This window comes from Vanacampus margaritifer, chromosome 7 (assembly GCF_051991255.1).
Source record: "Vanacampus margaritifer isolate UIUO_Vmar chromosome 7, RoL_Vmar_1.0, whole genome shotgun sequence".
Lineage (NCBI taxonomy): Eukaryota > Metazoa > Chordata > Actinopteri > Syngnathiformes > Syngnathidae > Vanacampus > Vanacampus margaritifer.
In genome coordinates, this window is record NC_135438.1 from 24544472 (window position 1) to 24567481 (window position 23010).

Genomic DNA, 23010 nt, shown 5'->3' on the forward strand with positions numbered 1-23010 from the left:
AAATAAAAGTATTTCGTATCGTATCGTATCGTATTCTGTGGGCACAACCCAACAGAGATACTAACGGTTGGCTGGAACTAGAACAGAAGGATGGTAATAACCTCAGACTTCTAGATTTACTCTTTATTACAACATCGATTAAGCGACACAATTGTTTTAAAAACCCATTGATTTCCGCCACCCTGACTGCCTGGTGGAAGGCACTAGAAATTACAAAAGCCTAAGGGAGCCCTGCGGGCTTTCTCGCCTATGGCATAACCCCGACTTTCAATTTAGCAACCAATCGTTTTATTTAGGTGTGTGGGAGCAGAAAGGAATTACACATCTCCACCATCTTTTCTCAGATAATCTGTTTATATCATATACGTCCTTGCTCCAAAAATACAAAATAAAAAACTTATTTTTTTTACATTATCTGCAAGTTAAAAGTATGATAAGGAAACTAATTCCAACGCCTGTTTTAGCTAAAGATATTACCAAGCTTTCTCCGACAACAACAAAAAAACTCTCAAAAATACATGTTACTTTCGTATACTGATAAAATGTCCTGACCCATCTTGAAATGGGAGACAGACTTGTCTATAGCTCCGGAATCTGACTTTTGGATTCAAGTTTGTGAAAACGTATTTAAAATGACTAAACACACAAATTTACAACTTATCCAATATAAAATTATTCATAGAACATACATTATTCAATATATGATGAAGAAAATGGGACTCTCAGACTCCGACATTTGTCTCCAGTGTTTACTAAACACTACAGACACTTATGTTCATGCTTTATGGTTATGCACTCTGGTTATGTAATTCTGGATTAAAGTCTTAGAAAAACTTTCCGCTATCTTGGACTGTAGGATACCTTTATCTCCAAACTTGTGTTTGCTAGGTGACCTAACAACAACTGACTTACCACGTAAACAATTTCAATCTACACTTGTAGCCCTTACTATCGCAAAAAAAACTATTCTTGTTAACAGGAAAAATAAATAAACTCTGAATATCGACCAATGGTCTAACCTCCTCATAAATCACATTTAAATGGAAAAATATCTGCCTCAAATAAAAACCAAATATCAAATTTTATAGAAACATGGTGTACGTATATAGAATCTTTTAATCTAAATCTGGTTACTTAATTCTGCCTGTTAGCGAGAGCCACCACATTGTGATAACTTACATTGCTGTTTCTGTATTTGGCAATTTGTAACTAATGTTTGTGTTTTTATAGTCAGGAACCCAGTTGCTGCCAGCAGGATCGAGCAGACTACATCAAACGACACCTTACAGTCACCAACTCCTCAAGATTCACCTCCAATGGGCACTAAGGGTTAATATCCGGATTCACTGCATGCCAGTGGGTTAACTCTATAGGTGTTGTCCCCCCTGGCTGAGCGTGGGCGGCTCTGCCCCTCTGTTGGCTGCTGGGTGGCGGTTGCGTCTTGGCCGTTCTCTGGGTCTCTTGGGGGATGCTGCGTTGCGGTGCTCTCCCTTGTGTCCGGGGCGACGTCGCCCCGGCGTGGTCCGTCGCGCCGGCGACGCGGTTCGGGGCCAGTGGGCCTCCGGGGTGCCCCGTGGATCCCTCTCCCCTCCCCCTTGCTGCCTCTCCCTCCTCGCTTCTCCCCGCCCGTACTCCGCCTCCCTGTCCCTTCTCCCTCGTCACCCTCTTTGGTAGAGGTTTTCATGCATGCCAGATCCACCACACAAACATCTATCGAAATTCAAACACAATCTGCTTCTTCCTCTGGTCGTTGAATCGGTGGAGGCTGATGTTTGTGGAGCTCACCCTGCTTCCTTCCTTTCCTCAGTCTCTCCTTTGGTCTCTTGAGGTCTCCCTAATTTGTTGGAATTGATGTCTGGTCGGTGCTGGATTTCACTTTCCTTTCTTTTCTTTGATCCTTCTTCAGGTCTCGTGACATCCTCACGACTCTAGCTGGATTCTGAAGTATTCGGTTTAGGTGAACGGTATGGGATTTTTAATAGGTTTTAAGTGAACTAATGAGTACACACGCACACACACATACACACGCACATGCACATACTCACCCACATACAAAATAAAAATAAAATTAAAAAAAAAGAGCAATGATGATGACATGTCAAATCGGTAAAATTACCGAATGAACAATACTGAGCTATTATCTCTTTGACTACCAGACGTTTTCAGAATAGGGATAAAAAAACAAAATACGGAGAAATCAAGCTTTTTGTGAAACGATATTATTTCATGCACTCTAGTGAATTTGACACCTTTTTTTTCCATGAATGATGCCACAAACACCTAAACAGTGCTTTACTTCTGTAAAACACTACCACCAACAATGAAAAAGTGTTTTTTGATAGCAAAATAAGTTTATTTACATTCAACAGTGTAACAATTTGACAAAACAATTTGGCAAACTATTTACAAATGTGTGCAACCGTGGTACTATTTACAATTGTGTGGATGTTTCAAATACAGTTTTTCTTTTTTGTAACAATACCCTGTGAGCAAAGCGACAGGATTTGCACAACAGATTAGTTTCACTGCGATGGCCCCTTAGCGTGCAGACGCTACACTTTCTTGCTGGCTTTTTTCCCGGGGAATAGCAAGTATATACTGCAGTGTGTGTTTGGCCATGTTGCCATCAAGTCTACTCTCAGATCATGATACGGTGACGTTACGGTGGTGTTACGTCTGGCTTCCTCATGTCCTTCTGTTCCTACACCGGGTGGTAAGAGATGTTCTGATCCATCGTATCCACTCCATTCATGGTGGCATCGTAGTCCAGAACCAGTGTCTTCTCCGTGATCAGACTGTAGTAAGAGTAAGAGTAAGGTAAGGTAAGGTAAGAGTTTAGTTCAGAGTCCTTGTGATCGATTTTCAATTCATTGCACGCTCCAATAAAATTGGTGCCTCGATCAGAGCGGAGTGTTTGTGCAGGTCCGCGAATGCTGAAAAACCTTCTCAGCGTGTTGATAAAGCTGGAGGTTGACATTGATTCGATGAGTTCAATGTGCACAGCTCTTGTAGACATGCAGGTAAAAAGTACAGCCCAGCGCTTACTGTCTGCACTCCCACCTCTGGTGCGACGTGTGGTGACTGTCCAAGGGCCAAAGACGTCCATTCCTACACTAGTGAACGGTGGCATAGGTGACAGTCTATTAACGGGTAGATCTGACATCTTTTGAGTTTGCAGTTGTCTTCTAAGCTTACGACAGTGCACACATTTGTGAATGACAGAGGAAACTAACCGTTTACTGCTGATGATCCAAAGTCCAGCTCCTCTGAGCGCTCCTTCTGTTAAGTGGCGCCCCTGATGCGCTACCTTCTCATGATAGTATCTGATGAGCAGAACAGCTATATGGTGAGCGTTTGGGATAATGAGTGCATGCTTCTCTTCCATAGTTAGATTGGCAGGTGCCAAGCGTCCTCCTACTCTGAGAAGGCCCGCTTCATCAATGACAGGGTCTAACTTTTTAAGACGGCTCTGTCTTGGGAGTGGCTGCTTTGCTGTTATGTGCTTGTACTCTTCTTTGAATGTTTCACTCTGTACAGTGTGAATGATAAACTTGGCTGCTTTTGACAGTTCATCGGCAGTGTTCATGTTACTAAAACATTTCCAGCCTATACTTTGTGTGTTTGTTTTCTTGAATGATGCTGCCACACGTTTTAGTGTTGCAACAGTGCGACACAATTTCATCTATTGAGAGAATCTTTCGAAGCGATGTGACTCTAGCTGTGTTGCTGCAGCTTTAGTAATAAAGGTATTTATCTTTGGTTTAATCTCTACATCTGTGTCAGGGTCGATCAGTCTAAAAGTGTCACAAAGAAATGTCTCTGTCTCTGTTTTGGGTTGCGTCAAAAACGAAGGACCACTAAACCAGTTTGTGTGAGCTAGTGTGGAAGCTGCAATAGGTCTAGTAGATTGTTGCTAGTAACTATGTAATTCCACTGTGCAGGATGTGTGTTTTTTCTGATTCTAGCCACTCGATTTGCTACATATGTGTAGAACCTCTTTGTGTTGTTCTGTATATAGCCTAGCACGATTTTACTGTCCGTGAAAAATCTGACAGTGTCTACTTCTATGTCAATCTCATCTCTAATGAGTTTGTACATCTCTACAGCTAAAACTGCTGCACACAACTCCAATCTGGGAACTGTGTGCGCGGGTCGGGGGGCTATTTTAGACTTGCCCATGATGAAACCTGTGTGCCACTGAACTTTATTGTCCAGAGCTCTCAGATATGCTACTGCTCCTATGGCCATAGTGGAGGCATCTGAGAATATGCAGTTCTTTTTTTCCGGCAGTTGTCTGGTAAAACGTCAAGTAGCATCTTGGTATCTGTAGCTGTTCCAGATCTTTTAACGAGCTTTTCCATTTGTTCCATTCCTCTTCTTTTTCAATGGGCAGTGGTTCATCCCAGTCCCTTTGCTCAGTCGTTGCATCACGGAGAAAGGCTTTTCCCTGCATCGTAATAGGTGATACGAATCCTAGGGGATCGTATAGGCTGTTTACGGTGGCCAACACGCCTCTCCTGGTGTATGGCTTTTGCTCAGCGGAGACATGAAAAGTAAAACAGTCATTTTCAAGGTTCCACAGCATCCCTAAGCTCCTCTGCAGGGGTAAATTGTCCAGTTCTAAATCCAAGTCTTTGAGATCCTTTGCTCTCTCAGCAGAAGGAAAAGCTTCCACAACTTCGTGGTCATTGGAGGCTATTTTATGTAACTTTATGTTCGACTGTGCTAACATGTTTTGTGCGTTTGTGAGTATTTCGACAGCTTCTTCTGGTGACGCTGTGGACGCAAGACCATTGTCCACATAAAAATGTCTCATTATGAACTGCTTGGTGACATGTCCATGCTCTTCCTCTCCCTCGACTGCAGCACACCTTAGACAGCAAGTAGCCACCGCTGGGGAGGGACTATTCCCAAAGACGTGGACTTTCATTCTATAGTCACAAATGTCTTTGCTCAGATCATTGTTTTTATACCAAAGGAATCTCAGAAAATCCCTATGATCCTCTCTTACTTCAAAATGATAAAACATGTGTTGAACATCAGCTGAGAATGCATAGGTTCTTTCCTAAAATGCATGAGAACACCTAGTAGCATATTGTTTAAATCAGGCCCGCTCATTAAGACTTTGTTGAGGGACTGCCCTTGAAACTCTGCACTTGAGTCAAAAAACACTCTGAGCTGGTCAGGCTTTTGGGGGTGATACACACCAAAGGACGGTAAGCACCAATGTTCTTTGTTTGAGTCCAGGGGTGGAGCAATCTCCGCGTGGTCTCTGTCCAACATGTTTTGTATGAACTCTGTGTATTGTCTTTTCATTTTAGAGTTTCGTTCCAGTGTTTTTCTGAGGTTTTAGAGACACTTGAACGCTTGGTCTCTGTTACTTGGAAGCTGCAGTCTGGGAGAGTGGAATGGCAATGGTGCGTCTCAGCTATTATCTTCGCTTTGGAACACTTCCTTTTCCATTATGTCAATAAAGTCTCTATCCTCTACTGACAGTGCTGGTTTGTCGTCATCTTTTGTTTTCACAAAAACTGTTTGTCCCAATTTACCATTGTGATTGTTTTCACTGTACATCCTGGAGGCACATGTGATGTTTGGCTGGTAGTTGATTTGGAATATGTTCGGGCATGGGCTCATGTAAGAGGCACGGCCGTTTTCAAGCACATGTGTTTTTAAGACGTTTACAGTAGGGGGCTTATGCGTCTTCCCTAGACAGGCTTCTCCAACTATAACCCACCCTAAGTCTAAACGCTGTGCATAAGGCACACTATGTGGTCCATTAATTCTCTCTCTGACTTTATGTACTTGTATAAGATCTCTTCCCAAAAGTAGAAGGATAGGTACTTGCTCTTCGAAAGGAGGTATTTTGTCTGCTACCTTCTGCAAGTGTGGGAACTGCATAGCAACTTGTGGAGACGGGATCTCTCTCCTATCGTCTGGAATCATGTCACATTCAATTAGGTTTGGGAGTGGGAGCTTGACTCTACGATCCACCGATTCAATCATAAAGTTTACTGCTGTCCTGCCGACATTATCTGACAGTCCTGAGCATGTTCTGAGCTTGAAAGTGTCTGAGCGTGTCTTAATGTTAAAGAGCTCAAAAAACTGTGACTTAACCAGTGACTTGTTACTTTGTTCATCTAGCACCGCGTACATCTTTCTTGCCTGGTCTCTTTTGCCAACTGGATAGACGAACACAGGGCTTATTTTTGAGCATGAATGTGGGCTATCTGCATCACCACATATTTCTGTGCATTTTTAAACAACTGATACACTTTCACTATTCTGTGTCTCCCCGCCATCATCTTTGTCAGCTTCAGAACTTTCAGCTGGAGCAGGAAGTGGATCTGGATGTAACACTGATAAATGTCTGTCACTACCACAGTCGGTACACTTGATTTGCTGCAGTCTTTGGCAAAATGTTGCGTTGAGCCACAACACTTAAAACAGATTCTGTTCTCTTTTATAAATGACTTCCTTTCATCTATGGGTTTCGCTCTAAAGCTTTTACACTTTTTAAGCGGGTGAGGCTTCTTATGTATTGGACATAGCTTGTCGGGACTCTCTACCAGCTTGCTGTAGTAATTTTGGGTTGAACGAGCATCTCGAGGGACATCTGTTTTGCGCACGCTTATCACTTGCCTGTTGTTTCCTTTGAAGCTTTTCTCTTTCTTGAAGCTTGTGCTGGCAGGTGAAATGATGCTGAAGCTTGGGTCGTTCCTTATTTTTGCTTGTTGTCTCACCAATGCTGAAAAGATACTGAAAGGGGGAAAAGTCACTTTATGTTCCTCCTTGTATTTCGCTCCTGTAGCAATCCATTTTTCTTGTAATCCATAGGGAAGTTTCTCCACGATGGGGTTCACTCCACGAGCTGTGTCCAAATATGAGAGACCTGAAAGATATCCTCCATCCTTTGCACAATCTATTTCCTGTATAATGTCACCTAGTTCTCCTAACGTTGTGTTTTCTTTGTTGCTGAATTTGGGAAATAGTTCAATCATTTTTAACAGTGCATTTTCTATCATTTCAGGAGATCCGTAACATTCTTCAAGTCTTTGCCACACAAGGTCAAGCGCTACAGTTGGTTTGAAGATGTATGCTGAACGGATTATTTTGGCTTGTTGACTTGACTCCTCTCCGAGCTATTTTATCATCAAATTTAGTTCTTCTTGGGCTGTAACATTCAAGTCTGTTATAGCATTTTTAAATGACGCCTTCCATGCCCAATAGTTTTCTGGGTGGTCATCATACTGCAAAAGTCCTGTACTTAACATTTCCCTACGTGTCAGGTACCTTGAAATGTCTTTTACACCTTGTACATCTGACGGTGTGTGAGGGACGTTGCACGGATACAGTTTGGGGGGATTTGTCTTGGTTCATGCTTCTTTTCAACACTGTGTGTGCTTTCATTACTCTCTGCATACATGGCCATTTCAAGTTGTTCCCGTGCAGCTTTGTGACAAGCGAGTGGATCAACTTGCAATATGAATGCTTCATGCCGATTTTCTGTGTGTTTTTGTACATACTCTGCTGTGCGTTGCATTGGATTATCCGGTGGTTCCACTAACATCTGGCTCGGTTTAGTTTTTGTGAGTTCTTCCTCCTCTTCATAAACCGCAGCTTCTGCTTCTGCAACTGCAACAGCCTTCTGACAACTCAAAACGTGGAAATTAACTTCTAATTCAGTCTTCTGTTTCATTATGGCGGCTTCTTTTTCCAAGAAAGCTAGCTGCGCCCGTGCAGCCACTGCTTTAGCTTTGCTTTTAGTGCTGCTTAATGAGATGGGCCCACAAAGATAGTAAAACAAACGTGTGTGTGTGTGTGTGGGGGGGGGGGGGGGGTGCTCTTGTTTTTGTTACATATTGGGGCCAACATTCCGGGATTTGACAGAGTTGTGGGGCCATAGGGTAAGGAATAGGGGTAGGCAGTCATTTTTGATGGTTAGAGCAAGGGGCTAGGACGGACATGGGCAAACCCCTGCCCGCGGGCCAAAATACGGCCCGTTATTCTTTTCAATCCGGCCCGCCGAATTTATCCAATAAGGCTAGAAAAAAATTCAAAATCATTAATTTAATTGTGTCCCTGCAATGCCTGCGTTTCACCAATAGGTGGCGGCAGCCGCGGCGCCAGGATTTTTATTGTGGGTGGGCCTGAGGAAAAATGGGTGCGCCAGAGAAAATATGCAAAAAAAAAAAATTCCCTTCACGTCCATAATAGTGCTTTACCGCGAGTACCAAGGACAGCGATTAAGTTGCCGCTCTTAACACACACATATTATGACGTTATTTCGCTTCTTTAATTACAAGGGCGCAGAAAATAAAATCACTGGCGCGGTCTCACGTAAAGTGAAGGACTGCTGTGAGTGACGGGTGCAGCTGGAGAACGCGCACTCCAGCTGCAGCAGTACGAGCAGTGGATGACTGGTGTTGGGATCCACTACCCTCAGACTCCTGTGCAGATCATGTTTTACACCAGAGTCACTGCTGTGTAACTTCTGCACACCCGGAAAATATGATCACTGGGTCGGGATCTCAGTGATAAGCTCGTTTACGCACAGAAATTGCTCTTTTACGCTCAGAAAGGGGACAGAAAGATACGCAGGGTACATTCATAACAACGTTTGCAATTTATTAAAATAAACGGGAGAATGGCAGTATGCTTAACTCAAGATAACTGATTCATAAAATACAATTCTTCCTGGATTTGGACATTTACAGCAGGAGACGGCAGGGTTTTGTGTTGAACACAGCAATAATGTCATGATAGTCCAGAGAATCGGTCAATTCTTTTTTGAAAGAAAGCAGGGACAAAGAGTTCAGTCTATCAGTCAACATTGTGGCACTGTTGCGTGTTTTGATCCTTTTGACAGCTGAAGATAGTCTTTCTACATGTTGTCATGGGTGAGGTGAGAAGCGCGCATGCAGGAGACTGTTCATATTGGTGAATACATCCCCGGGGCGTGCGTCGAGCACTTCTATGAGCGTTTCCTCGTTGGCTTTTGGCTTCTTTTTGAGCTGCTGCACAAACACCGTGTGCTCTGCGTCCCCCACGGAGATGGAAAAGTGGTCAGAGACGGATTGGATGTACGCGCTTTGTCCTCAGCACGTGACAGGCAGCAGCGGCTATCATGCAGCCGCATGTGTCACACGTTAAAAATGGGTGGGCCAATGGAAAAAATGGGTGGGGGTGGGTGGGGGTGGGTGGGGGTGGGTGGGTGGGCCCCCGCCCCCGCCCCCGCCCCGCCCAGCCTGGCCCATTAGTGGCGCTGCCACTGGGTGGCGCACTGACATCAGTGGAGTGTAGAATATTACTCTTTGCTTTACTTTCTTTTCCCCGTTGCCATCTGACCCCGTCTGTAGAAATGAGCGGACCAAAGAAAAGGAAAGTGCAAGGTGAGGGCCAAGTGTTTAATAAAGAGTAGACAACACATTCACTGAAGTCCGATCAACGGCTGTATGTCTGATATGCCAAGAAGCCGTTGCGGTTCTTAAAGAGTACAATATCAGCCGCCACTTTGCCACGAAACATGCAAATTATGCTAGCAAGCAGTCAACACAAGAACGGGAGGCTACTGCACATAGGTTGGCGGCTAATTTACAGGCTCAGCAGAATTTTTTTCACCGACAAACTTCAATTCAGGAGTCAAGTACCAGGGCAGGTTTTTTTACGTGTGTGAGCAGACGTTCAGCATCATGAACATCAATAAAGGCCATCACAGATCCAAGTTAACTGACTAACACCTCAGATCTATCCTGAGAATTGCCACAACAAAACTAATTCCAGACTTTGATGTACTGGCAAAAAAGGGAGACCAACAACACTGTTCCCACTGCAATTTATGAGTTTTTCTACTTATGTTCTGTTATGAAAAAAAAGTTTGAAAGTGCGTCTTTTAATTGAGTGTGCCTTTATGCACAGCAGTGGAGCAGAAATGATTGACATTGAGTATTTCGTTGGGTAATAATATGTTTTGAATGTTGAAAGTGATCATCTTTTTTCAATAAATCTTGATTTCTTTAACTTTACGCCTTGAATTGAAATCTATTAAAAATAGATGCAATCACCAGGTTTGACAGATCACAGTGTATGTGCTATTATAATCTATTTACATTTCTCCTCCCACTTTGCCAAATAGTGTGTAAATGCCGCATCTTGCATATTCATTGAGGCAAACGTACTACCTGGATTAGGGCTATTTTATAATAATCATAATAATAATAATACATTTCATTTAAAAACAGCAGCTTTCAGAACACCCAAGGTCACTTTACAAAGCATAAAAACACAGCAAAGGTTGAGCTAAAACAATAAAAATGAAGCTATTGGAAAAGCTGTTTTAAATAAGTGGATTTTGCACATTTGAAAAACGCAGTCCTTAGTGCACACTCTAACTAAATCGGGTTGTACATTTATCTGTGTGTGTTTACTGTGCTAAGAGGTCCAAATGCTCCTGGTCCGGCCCATCTGTCAAAATTTCAAACCCATTGTGGCCCGCAAGACAAAAAGTTTGCCCACCTCTGGGCTAGGAAATGCATTATGTCAATGAGATGGCCCCACAAAGATAGTAAAACAAACCGGTGTGTGTGTGTGTGTGTACGCGCGCGTGTGCAGTAGATAGAGTGTACTGACCATCTGTTTTTCCTTCAGTGTGAAATAAGTATGATGCTTCCAGTCAGCTTTAATCAAACTCCAATTCCAGTTATTTTCTCACCCAGATACCGTAAGTCAGTGATCCAACTGCTCTTCCCAAGGTGCTTTGGAAGAGTCTTGTTCGACTTACTTTTTACTTATTTGTCTGAAACTCAGAGCATTAATTAGGCAGTGTTCACACCTGACCAACAGGTTTGTTTGAGTTTGGTGATGCAATGCACGAAGACAATCCAATAATGTGTCTATAAGAGTATCATCAGGGCTTGACCAGCGACCACTGTGAGGTCCTTCTTATTATTCACTACACATGAATGAAAACTCACAAAATTTAACACACACATCGGGACTGGAGAAAAATTTAATATTTTAAAGTTGCCATGCACGAGTAAAAAACAATGGGTTTACTTGAGAATTTGTTGCCATTTTTTTGGCCCTTTAACTCTTTGACTGCCAACCATTTCCATGTGGGTGCCAGCTGATTTAGAGCCTTTTGACTGATCTTTCAAGGTCCACAGTGTTTGGACTATGGAAACACAGATACTACCAAATGAAAGATTGAACTCTCATCTTTCATCAGAAAAAAAAATGTGTTTCTACCTTATTCAGTTTTTCAGTAATCAACAATAGAAAATAGGTTAGCTTCACCCAAATGCTCTGTTTTGGACCAAAATATGTAGAAATCAAGCTTTTTGTGAAACGATATTATTTCATGCACTCTAGTGAATTTGACACCTTTTTTTCCATGAATGATGCCACAAACACCTAAACAGTGCTTTACTTCTATAAAACACTACCACCAACAATGAAAAAACGTTTTTTTGATAGCAAAATAAGTTTATTTACATTCAACAGTGTAACAATTTGAGAAAACAATTTGGCAAACTATTTACAAACGTTTGCAACTGTGCATGTGTGGTGTGTGAATGTGTTACTATTTACAATTGTGAGGATGTTTCAACTACACAATTTTTCTTTTTGTGTGGTATATTGTGTAACACTCCCCTGCCTGCAAGGGGACGCAGCAGAATTTGCACCACTGATTAGTTTCACTGCGATTGCCCCTTCGTGCACAGACCCTACACTTTCTTGCCGGCCTTTTTTCCGGGGAATAGCAGGTATGTATTGCAGTGTGTTTGGCCATGTTGCCATCAAGTCTACTCTCAGGATCACGATACGGTGACCTGGTGTTACGTCTGGCTTCCTCATGCCCTTCAGTTCCTATACCTGCAACAACTTCCTCCTCCTCTTCCTCCTCCTCATCTTGTAACAGCCACCCTCTCACCACCTTGCCGGATAAACTCCAAAAAGTGTTGGCACTTCCCAGAATTTTTTGTTTTGTGCAGGATATATGCATTGAACATGCATATTTGAAATAGATAGGCAACAATTTTTTTGTGCCATTTCAATGTTTTCCGCGTGAATGGGTGGTAAGAGATGTTCTGATCCATCTTATCCACTCCTTTCATGGTGGCATTGTAGTCCAGAACTAGTGTCTTCTCCGTGATCAGACTGTAACCACTCCTCCGATGAATATGCATTGGACTCAGGGTACTCTTCATCGTCCGATTGAACATCCGCCTGTGCAGAAGTGCTCGGTTGTGCACCACGTTTTCCGGCGTTAGCATCGCTAGCCGCTGAGGCTTTACGACGTGGTCGAAGCCGCCGCGTCAACGCTTCAACTTCAGCGTCAACCTTGGAGTCACCATCATCATCATCAATGTGCTCTTTAGCACTAGTCGATGCTTTTCATCTTTGAAAAAAATGCTCAAGCGTGAGCTGCTTGCAACCGGTTTCGCTTCCTCAGCCATTCCCCCCTCAACAGTCTAGCTCCACCTCACTTCTTCTACTACTGACTCCTACCCGATCTTGTCCAAAAAGAGTCATCACAGAGCTCCCAGTATGAGACCCAACGTAACCTACCTACTAGGACGTCAAGCCACCCAGCAAACATTAATAACAACGATCAAGATAAAGTTATGTATGATGTGAAGATTCATAAAAATTCTAAGTGCCTGTTACGTTGCAATGTTCACTTTGTCTAAATCAATGAAACATCACAGAGCTCCCAGTATGAGACCCAAAGTAAACTACCTACTAGGATGTCAAGCCACCCAGCTATCATTAATAACAACGATCAAGATAAAGTTATGTATGACGTGACGATCCATAAAAATTCATGGATTGAGCACAGGCTGAAGCAGGTTTATGTCCGTCAATCGAGCTAAGTAAAGAGGTCTTTCTTGTATTTTTACAAGGCATGAAGTTGCATCATGAAGAACTTATTGAAAATGGGGACGCACTCGCCGATTTCAGTGATGGCTTATGATAATGATATCCAGTTTTGTGGATGATCTTGCCTCTGAGCTTAAGTGAATTTGACATTTTAGCTCGTTCGGTTGCTAATTACCTTTAGCCTAGCTCATTATAGCTACTTTACAGGCTCTCATCTTGGGGTATGGGGGAGAATGCTTGTTTATCTTGTAGACATATAGCTGGGGTGAGGCCATCAACACTGTTTAATCACTGAAGACAACGCTCCACTTTATTCGTGGCTTGGGCCGGACTGGGACTCATTTTGTTATTTAAATGACATCTTTAATATTTTCTTTCCAATGTTTTGATGTCAACCAGACCCCCCAAATAACTTTATTGAACAATTGTAAAGGGATAATCTCCAGCCAATCCTGTAACGTGACATTATCAGTAGGCGACCCCGATATAATCTGGCAGCCGGATCACATCTGGTACCGACACCTGTCATCTGATTGGCAACGCAGCAAGCAATGCCGTGGCACACACCCATTTCCTGGTTTTATGCGAGAGACGCAGGGGCACCCGCTGGGCTTCGCCAAAGTCATAAAAATGCAGTATATAGAATAAATATAATAATGTTTTATAACAACGCTGAACTATATTTACAATTTACAAGGTCCATCCATCATCTACCGCTTATCCGGGGTCGGGTCGTGGGGGCAGGAGCTTTAGCAGGGAAGCCCAGACTTCCCTCTCCCCAACCACTTCAGCCAGCTCCTGCGACAGGATCCCAAGGCGTTCCCAGGCCAGCCGAGAGACGTAGTCTCCCCAGCGTGTCCTGGGTTGTCCCCGGGGCCTCCCGCCGGTGGGACATGCCCGGAACACCTATCCAGGGAGGCGTCCAGGAGGCATTCGAACCAGATGGTTCCTCTCAATGCGGAGGAGTAGCGGCTCGACACTGAGTCCCACCCGGATGACCGAGCTTCTCACCCTATCTCTGAGGGAGAGCCCGGATACCCTGCGGAGGAAACTCATTTTGGCCGCTTGTATCCGGGCTCTTGTTCTTTCGGTCACGACCCACAGCTCGTGACCATAGGTGAGAGTAGGAACGTAGATCGACCGGTAAATCGAGAGCTTTGCCTTTCGGCTCAGCTCCTTCTTTACCACAACGTCTTTACAAGGTACTTGATGGATTTGTAATGATTGGGATTTTAAAAAAATCGCGAGTGCACACCGCTCACCTGGTCGTGTATTCCCATTCACTTGAATGAGAGCTCGTGCCACAATTAAATGAATGAGGCTGAGTTCTGCATTCAGAAATAGCACAGGCAGCGAGCTTCGCAAGCCGGTCGTGAAATCAAGATCGCAATATTTCATCCATGGTGGTACATATGAAATTGTAAATACGGTTCAATGTTGGCGCGACTTGCCACTCATAAAATGTTATGGCAGAGCCGCACACACTGCGAGAGTGCATGCTTGAAATGGACAGTTCAAATTATCCCGCCCTCTTCCCGCCACGTCGCCTGTTATAATGGAAATGCAATGGCGACCGTGTAGTGTTGTTCCGTGAGGTGCGGTGTGGTCGCGTGCCGTGCGGGGCTAATGGAAAAGCGGCACAAGTTAGTCACTCTGGGTCTGGCTAGGTCTCTACCCAAAGCACTTTAATTGCTGCTTTTGAAACAAACTTGCGGACCAAAATAAACAGCACCCCTTGGCGGACAACAGGGAACAATCCCGCTGTTACCGCCTTGTCAGTCAGTGCCTGTTTGTGCCTTTGGTAATAGTAAGAACATGACTTCACCTGAAAACCTCTTGTGATTCCTCATATCCCATTTACAGAATCGATGGGCACATCACTTCACTATTTTGCTTGATGGAGGTAAAGAGCTTGTTGGAACTTTTTTTTTGGTATGGCTTTTTTGAAGCTGAAAAAAGTTATTTGGCTCGATTTTACAATGGATTTCAATGGAGCAGATATGAGCTTGATGGACCTTAGCCGTTTGGGGGCGTGGTTTACGAAAGATCAATTGCGTACCATTTTTGACCTTTTACAGAGGTCATATTTTATTAATTACTCATTAAACTTTGCACACACATTAGGCCTGCCAAAAACATTTATATTTTAGAGGGTTCTTGTCCTATGAGACAGTACCCCGTGGTGCCAGTACCACAGCGTGAAAGTACCAAAAAGGTGACCAGGGTTGTGATAGCTTTATAGCTGTTCAAATCAGACCAATGACTGCACCATGCACTTTACCCTCCAAAAGTATTAGAACATAACATATATCAACATAAATTTACTGGTCCTCTTGTTTCCGGGTTACAGAGTGCACAGACATGCCTATGTGCCGGCCATGTTGGCAGGGGCGACTTTCCCATCACTGGAAATGCATGGACATAAAAAGCAGTCATGCTAGACTCTTCAACATGCCATTTTTGGTACAGTATTAGTTCCTGTTTTGTTTTCTTCCTGTAAAGCCCTTATCAATAGAATCTAATTGTAGCAAGGTAAAAAACGGAAGCACAATAACATTGCGACATGAGTGACCATCCATTAAAGGGACTGCAACATGAAAAATCAACTTTTTGGAGCTTTTAGCCATGTCAAAATGCTAATTCCTCACCAAAAACATGACCAAAATTGTGTTTTCCTCCATTCGCCTCTGTAAGAAAAATTCTAGGTTATTCTGCTCTCCAAGCACCAGCCCCTCCTAACCGGAAAAAAACGAACTGTTGGCACGGTTTGACGTCATTCCGTGCGGCCCCACTCCCGCACCACGCACTTTCTCTGAGATCTCCCTCCATGGGATAATGACAAAAGTAGCCTTTATCAATAAACATTCTGTCCAAATGAATTCAAAGCAATCAATTATTCTTCACATTTGCAATGCCAAAGTGCAATGAAATGACAATTGGCTGTCTTAAAATCAATTGGCTGACACTGGTGTAAACTACAAGTAAAACATTTGCGCTGATGAGTTTAAATGAATGGATGGTGTAGTGGATAGTGCGCTCACCCCATAAGCAACATGGTGCGTGCGGGTTTGCGACCCGCTGTGGTGCTTTTTTCACCCTCCTTCTTTCATCAAACCTCTCTGCTCCCCTCCTCTTCCACGATTACTTGCTGCAAGGACCCATTTTGTTTCAAATGTTCTGGCAGGCCATGAAAATTAGAGTCCATTTTAAAAATTGGCTTCAAACCTGTCTGTCTGATTCGTGGGCGTTGCGCGAAGCAGCCGGATCAGACGTAGTCATGAGAAGGCGGCAGCCACAGGGGGAGGGGCAGGGTTTTACTGAACTGAGCGTTTGACTTCCGGGTAAGAAAAATAGCCACCAAAATAACTAATATTTCATAAGAAATGACATCGCGATTGTGTTAGTAGTAAGATTTCATCATTATATGCCTATAGTTAACTGTGGAAGGGTTTAAAATACCATGCACGCACGCACGCACACACACTTTTTAGTTTTGTGTAACTCTGGATAAACTTTACATCTTTTCAAGGAGTTTCAAGCTTATTCACAATAATATTGTACTGTATCTGGCACAAAATAAAAAGTACTGTATTAGATGTCACGTTAATGGACAATCGTCTCTAATAGATGACCTCTCCCCCCAATTTGTATTTTAAATCAAGGTTCCACTACATTTGTGAATACTTTGGTTGCTGTATCTGAATTTGCTTGCAGTCTCTGTATCCAGCTTAGTCTGACATCGCCTAACTTTTGCATTCTTTTTTTCCAGGTGTCACTTTTTGTTTTGCGGTTAATCTCTTCAGTCTTCTGAATGCATGCTTGATAGCTTTTAAGTCTAGATATTATAGTTTTATTGTCCATATGGCCAGTGTTTGTACAGTGGTTTTGGAGTGTGGCGTGGGGCTGAAATATGGAACTTTAATGTTTCATCTTGAATGGCAAACTCATTGTCTCTTTCATAAAATATCATGAGCAAATATAGTATGATAAGCTTACCTCCATAATGAGCTCTCAGTAACACTGTTGAGGTTGAAATCAAATAATTTGGTCAGCATCAAAATCACCTGCAAAACAGAACAAATAGTAATGAATAAATATAAAAATGATATACATCTTTCAAAAACAGGGCACGCACGAAAACTGAACTTTCAATGTATTAAATTGTGCGTGTTAGAGTATATACTCTGTTGGTACAAGTCAAAATTAGAAAAAAAAAACTGTTCAGAAAAGGAATCTCTACATATTACACTTTCACTGTGTGGAGAAAAAAATAGTATTAAAATGATAAATAATACATCACATGCAATACATGCAGTATTAATACATACTGTGGCAGAAGATTGCATTAGAGTTATTGCTCTGTTATAAAATGTAATCTTGGCACTATAAAAATAAATTACAAATTATGAGGTTGTGAAGCTGCCAACCGGGTCCAAAATATGGTCATTGACAGAAAGAACTCAGTGTCTGGTTTAGAGAGGGGATGAAAACTTTGATTGCCAGAGGCAGAAATCACTATATTTAATGTTCTGAGAGGTGGTGTTTTCTTTCATCTTCATATGTTCATATCTCATAATGAACAAAAACTCTTATATGACACAATCACATGTATTTTAGGATAAAACAAAAATCAAATTTAATTAAGTGTAATATATACATGACTGATCAGACAAAGCAAGGATTCCCTATAACAACATCCAGTTGTTCAACAACAACAAAAAGCCTCTTCATATATTGATGTTAATTTCATAGCTAAACACTTGTGGAGATATTTAATGATATATTTAATAAATGTGCAATGTCAGTTTTGCGTGCAATTATTGAGGAGTTTAATCTCCCCAAAATGTACCATCATGTATAATATCCGGGAGAGTAGATCCATGCTATTATAATATATATCATCATTTAATAGCCTTTCAGCACTTTATGACACATTACACACACTGTTAGTCATGTACATGTACATCAATGAACTAGCCTGTCAGAAGGTTCACTGCCAGTGATATGCCTTTAAATTAATAGGGATTCAAATTTTCTCTCTCTCTGAGAGAAAACCACAGATGCACTTTTTGATTTATTTTATTTATTTATTTATGTTTACTAAATGCATTTAGTACATGTGTCAGAGACAATAAGGGTAACAACTGAGTGGGCAAATTGCAGTTGTGATTTTATTTTTATGCCCATACATCCCTAGTTCATGTTTTGATATGATAGGCCTCTCAGACAAGTAAGGCAAGGCAAGTTCAAATATATTCAGGACCCAAATCATTCAGTGATTTATAGCCCACTAGCAGTTAATTATTTTTTTTTTAAATCTATTCTACAGCTGACTGAGAGCCAGTGTAAAGCCTTAAGGACTAGAGTGATATGTTCTGATCTCTTTGTCTTGATCAGAACTCGAGCTGCAGCGTTCTAAATTAGCTCCAATTGTCTGATGTTCTTTTGAGAGAGTCCAGTCAGAAGACCGTTACAATAATCGAGTCAGCTGGAGATAAAAGTATGGATAAGCTGGTCTTGGTCTGCTTGAAGTATGCAGTCCTTCAGTTTAGATATGTTTTTCAGCTAATAAAAAGCTGTCTTAGTAATTGATTTGATATGATTGCTGGAAGTCAGGTCTGAGTCTATTAGCACCCCAAGATTTCGAACTTGGTCTTTGGTTTCTAAAGACAGTGGTGTTTTCTAACAGCAATCCTATTTTCTTTACTGCTAAAAACAATGTCCTTTGTTTTGCTCACAAAGTAACCCCTTTCCTCCAAGTAGGACCTGAACTACCGTATTTTCATGATTATAAGGTGCACTTTAAAGTCTTACATTTTCTCAAAAATTGACGGTGCGCCTTTTAGTGAGGTGCGCCTTGTGTGTGGACCAAGGTCCAAAATCTGACTGTGAGAGGACTTCCCGCACACATTGCTTATATACAAGAAAGGCGGACCTGACTAAGGACAGACAGGAAGATTCAACTTGTCAAACGTGGTGAGTTCTCCAGCCTCTTCTCCTCCTCTCGCCCTGCCCTACCACGACGTGTTCGCTCTGCCAATCGTGACTGTTCAAACTTATGCCATGGCGCTAAAGCATGCATGTTCAGTGAGCATGTGTCCTCTTTTTTTCTTTTTGGCTTGTTTCAGAGCTTAACGAGCCACTTACAAGTTAATTGTTTGATTGACAGCTCCCTCCAAAACAGAGCAGTCTGCTTGTGCAAGGAGTGAGGGAGATGGAACATACCAAATGCAAAGGGGTGTCCGGGCTAAACTACTACATACAGTAGTGTATTGTTTCCTTTTTTCCCTTTCTGTTTTAAATGCTTTATTGAACAAAGTGCACTTACAGCAACAGACATCCAATAGTCACTTAGAAGTAGTGCAAGTTTATACAGTGTAGCTAAACAGATCACACCACATACTAAAGACAAAGATAAAGATTGTTTTTTCCCGCGCGTCACTTTTCTTTCCCTATCTCTATGACTGAAATGTGTCTCAGCCGCTGTGAAAAATAAAGTTTGGCAAATGAACGCAGACATTGCTATTTTTCCGGGAGGCTGGCGAACACAGCTTTACCAAGACTGGGAGACAGCACAGTGCAAGTTATGCCACAATTTGTCAATGGATAGTGAATGCTTGGGTGAACGCAAAAGCCTGCTGGGGTGCGATGTATCGTAAATTGACCGCTGGTTTACAAAACTCACAGAATTCCTGATGCTTAGAGGTGGAATGGTTCACTAAATACATGCTTTGTTTGTTTTTTATCTCGGTTTTGTGGTCACGGATTTCGGTTTGTTCGCCGCTACTCTTAAACCTTTGTTTAGTAAAAAGGAAAATGGAGAATTCTCACAGAATTATTATTAAACATTATTTTGTGTAGTTACTCTATTATTATTTACATATTTTTGTTAAGATATAGATACAGAAATCTATCTTTGTCGATCCATGTCAGCAGTGATCTAGTGAAAAATTAAATGCTTCTTCATTGGATGGCAAAAGGTACAATAAAGTTGTGTACCCACTATAGGTGAAAGTAAGTCACATACTGTATGTGCTAGTCACAAACAAGTCTCAAGTTGGAAAAATAAATCAAGGAAGTCAGCAAAATTCAAGTCATTACTTTATTCAAGCAAGTCAAAAGTCAAGTCATAAAATCATACTCAGCAGAACATAATGTTGATGAGTGATGATCAAATGTTATGTTATAATGAACACAAATGAAGGAGCATATACATCTCTCAAAATAAAAAACTTATTTTATTTATTTAGAAGAATGCATGTATTTTTTTTAAATTAATGTTTGCATGAGTGTTTACAGACACCAATGTATCTAACATGACTATTGTAATGATAAACATTGACCTGCAGTATAATCATCAGGCCTACTCTCCTAAATAAGAGTTTAAGTTGGGTAAATCATATATGATGCACATCGACACAATTACTTGTATTGTTAATTGTAAATTAGTAAAATTATTTGTATTACCATAGCGATTTCCAGCTAGTTGTAATCTCTCCAACGCAAGATTTCTGATGCATAATTTTATGCACGTACGCTGCTCTTGCTGTCGTCTGTTCTGTTATGTGGGTAATGTTAGGCACTCGAAACAGAGATCTGGTGCCGTTCACTACTGTCTTTTAGGGGCAGCAAGGCTCAGTGGTAGAGTGGTCGTCTCCCAGGTGAGGTTGCTGGTTCCATCCTCAACTCTGGTGACCACGTTGAAGTCCCCTTGAGCAAGACATGAACCCCAATTTGCTCCCAGTGGACCTGGCAGCGTCCTGCATGGCAGCAGCCGACCACTGGTGTGTATGGGTGAATGTAAGGCATTGTAAAGCGCTTTGGGCGCCATATGGTGTTGATAAAGCACTACATAAAAAACAGTCCATTTACCATCCAGCCATTTTGAGTTCAACTTCTGCAAATGTTAGCACAACTGAAGTGTGTAAACAAGCAAGAAATAGTACAAAAAGAGCACCAACGTGGAGCCCCCACAAACAGGAGTCTCGGCTAGCATAAGCCCTACTCTACACACTGCTTGTGCGAGTGAGACGCACGCTTCCATTTGCACTTCGCACGCTGGGCTCCTTTTCTGCAAATATACATATGAAATCCCTCGCAGCCCCCACCCCGCTTCGCCCTTCTTTTCCCCTCTGCTCATCCTGCTTGCACTGCACTGCTGCTGCTCTTTCTCCCTAGTAAACGCATCCACAGAGTGCTCTGTCACTCCCAGTAGCAAAAAGTGCGTGAGCCACTGTGCCCGTCTGTTCCGTTTGGTCCAAATAGGAACCAAACTGAAACTGTCGGACCGATTAGTTTAGAAGGTTTTCACAAATCGTTCCACCCCTTTTGTGGTTGTCTTTTTCTGTGTCTATCCGGTGTACCGCTCTATGTTGCACTCCCCTCCCCTTCCCTTCCAGCCTTGAAGGAGCAGCGGCTAAACATTTAGGGTTGAAAAAGGTCGTACCGCCACTACAAAATGAATGGAGCAGAAACGCTGCCTCTAAAATAATAATTATTAGTGACATAAGAAACTACAATAAGCCCCAGCCGATTATCAAGCAAGCTAGCTGGTACACGTTAACTAGCTGACATTAGCCTAAAGCTAACATCGAATGTTGGACATTTTAGCCCACTGCCAAAGTGCAATAGCAAATTGTTTACTGATGAAATGGGATGGAAAAAAGCCCCAGTTGAATAAGTGTGCCATTCAGTCTTTCACTATCGCTTTTAAAGTCACAGATTTTGGTAGTTACTGCTTAGCACATCAAGCCAAATAGAGCTGTATGCTTGTGGTTATTTTCATGCAGGCAGGTCATTTCTTTTATAGTCATTACTGTAATAATACTTATTATGGAGTGCTGTTTCAGCCTAGTCGGCTCCAAAGTCGAAATAATAAAAAAATAAATGTCAACTTGAAGTCGCAGAGAGTTTATTTCTGTTAAACAGCCAGAATCATCCAGTCACCTGCTCCAGGCCCCAAGTAGCCCTGGATGCAGAGTGTAATTTGAGGCATGCCGCCACGCCGGGTGGACTTAAACGTTTGACTCCGCCCACATGGAATTTCCCAAATAGTAAAAAAAAAAAATCATAACAAAATATGCAGATTTATTGATGCTCTGTCTTAGGACGTAAAGTTGTTTTTTTGAAACACATTCTGTAGCAACAAAAATTACAAACACTTAACCTGGGGCGGAGCTAACTAATTGGTTTGACGGAAGAGGTCGAAGTGCGATTAAAAAATATTTTTTTTATAAAATATGCTATACAGCAAATATATTTTATATAATATTTTTTCTATTATTATATATATATTTTTTTTTATTACTTCTAGTCCAAATAAGTGACTATGAGATTATGACCTGGTGCCCTTAACCTGACCCGCTGCTGCTGTTTAATCACAGTCAATGCGAATAGAAGTAGCAGTTGACCTCTTAAGAAAAATCAAAGTATCTATATATAAAACAGGTTTTGCTGCTGCCCAAGCATCTGCTGCCAAATATATGTGTGAGGAGTTTAATGTCCCTGCTATGCTGAAGCAAAAGAGATTAAGAACTACGAAGAGACAATTTTCTTATGAGACTACAGATGAACCCCTGACAGATGCCATGAAAAAAAAGTTGACCTTTTTCAATAGTAGATGTCACCATTTCATCACTCGGTGCGTTTCCTTTACCCCCAGTTTTGCGCAAAAGGCAAGTTGCGCAAACGCAAGCAGGTAATAGAAACACATGATTTTCAGAAAAAAAAATCGAATATCACCAAAAAGTTTTTACGCTCTCATGAGGTGGTTTTTGAGACGTGTTGAAATAGAAGTATTTCGCAAAAGTGTAATGGAATCACTTTTTGCACATTCCTTGTAGTAATGTGACCCCCGCCCGGTCACGGAGGAAAGGAAGTAGGAAGTACGAGAGACGCACTTTCGTGTCGGAGCTGCCTCCAGTCTTTTTAAGGGCAAAGCGATTTAGCTAGAGGTAGTGATGGCAGTGCGACACTGAAGCTTTGATACAAGCTTCAAACCCTGAACTACAATTCCATAGAACCACTGCTTCAAAGCTTCTTTTGGTGCGGAAAAAATCACGTGACATATGACGTCCGAAGCAGTGACTGATTCGTTGCCGGAATGAATCACATGCCTGGTTCGCGGTC

The 23010-nt window shown here is 42.0% G+C and overlaps 1 protein-coding gene across 5 annotated transcripts in view; it reads right to left on the reverse strand.

The window, feature by feature from the left end:
- The window catches only part of sorcs1 (sortilin-related VPS10 domain containing receptor 1), a 258319-nt gene that overhangs the window by 140910 nt on the left and 94399 nt on the right, over positions 1 to 23010 (reverse strand). For all 5 annotated transcript variants that reach the window (XR_013294726.1, XR_013294727.1, XM_077570250.1 and 2 more), the window contains exon 2: positions 16879 to 16946. Coding sequence is in view for 3 of the 5 variants with exons in the window: in XM_077570250.1 (XP_077426376.1) it covers positions 16879 to 16946 (68 nt within the window). In the remaining 2 variants the exon portion in view is untranslated. The remainder of the gene's footprint in view (positions 1 to 16878; positions 16947 to 23010) is intronic.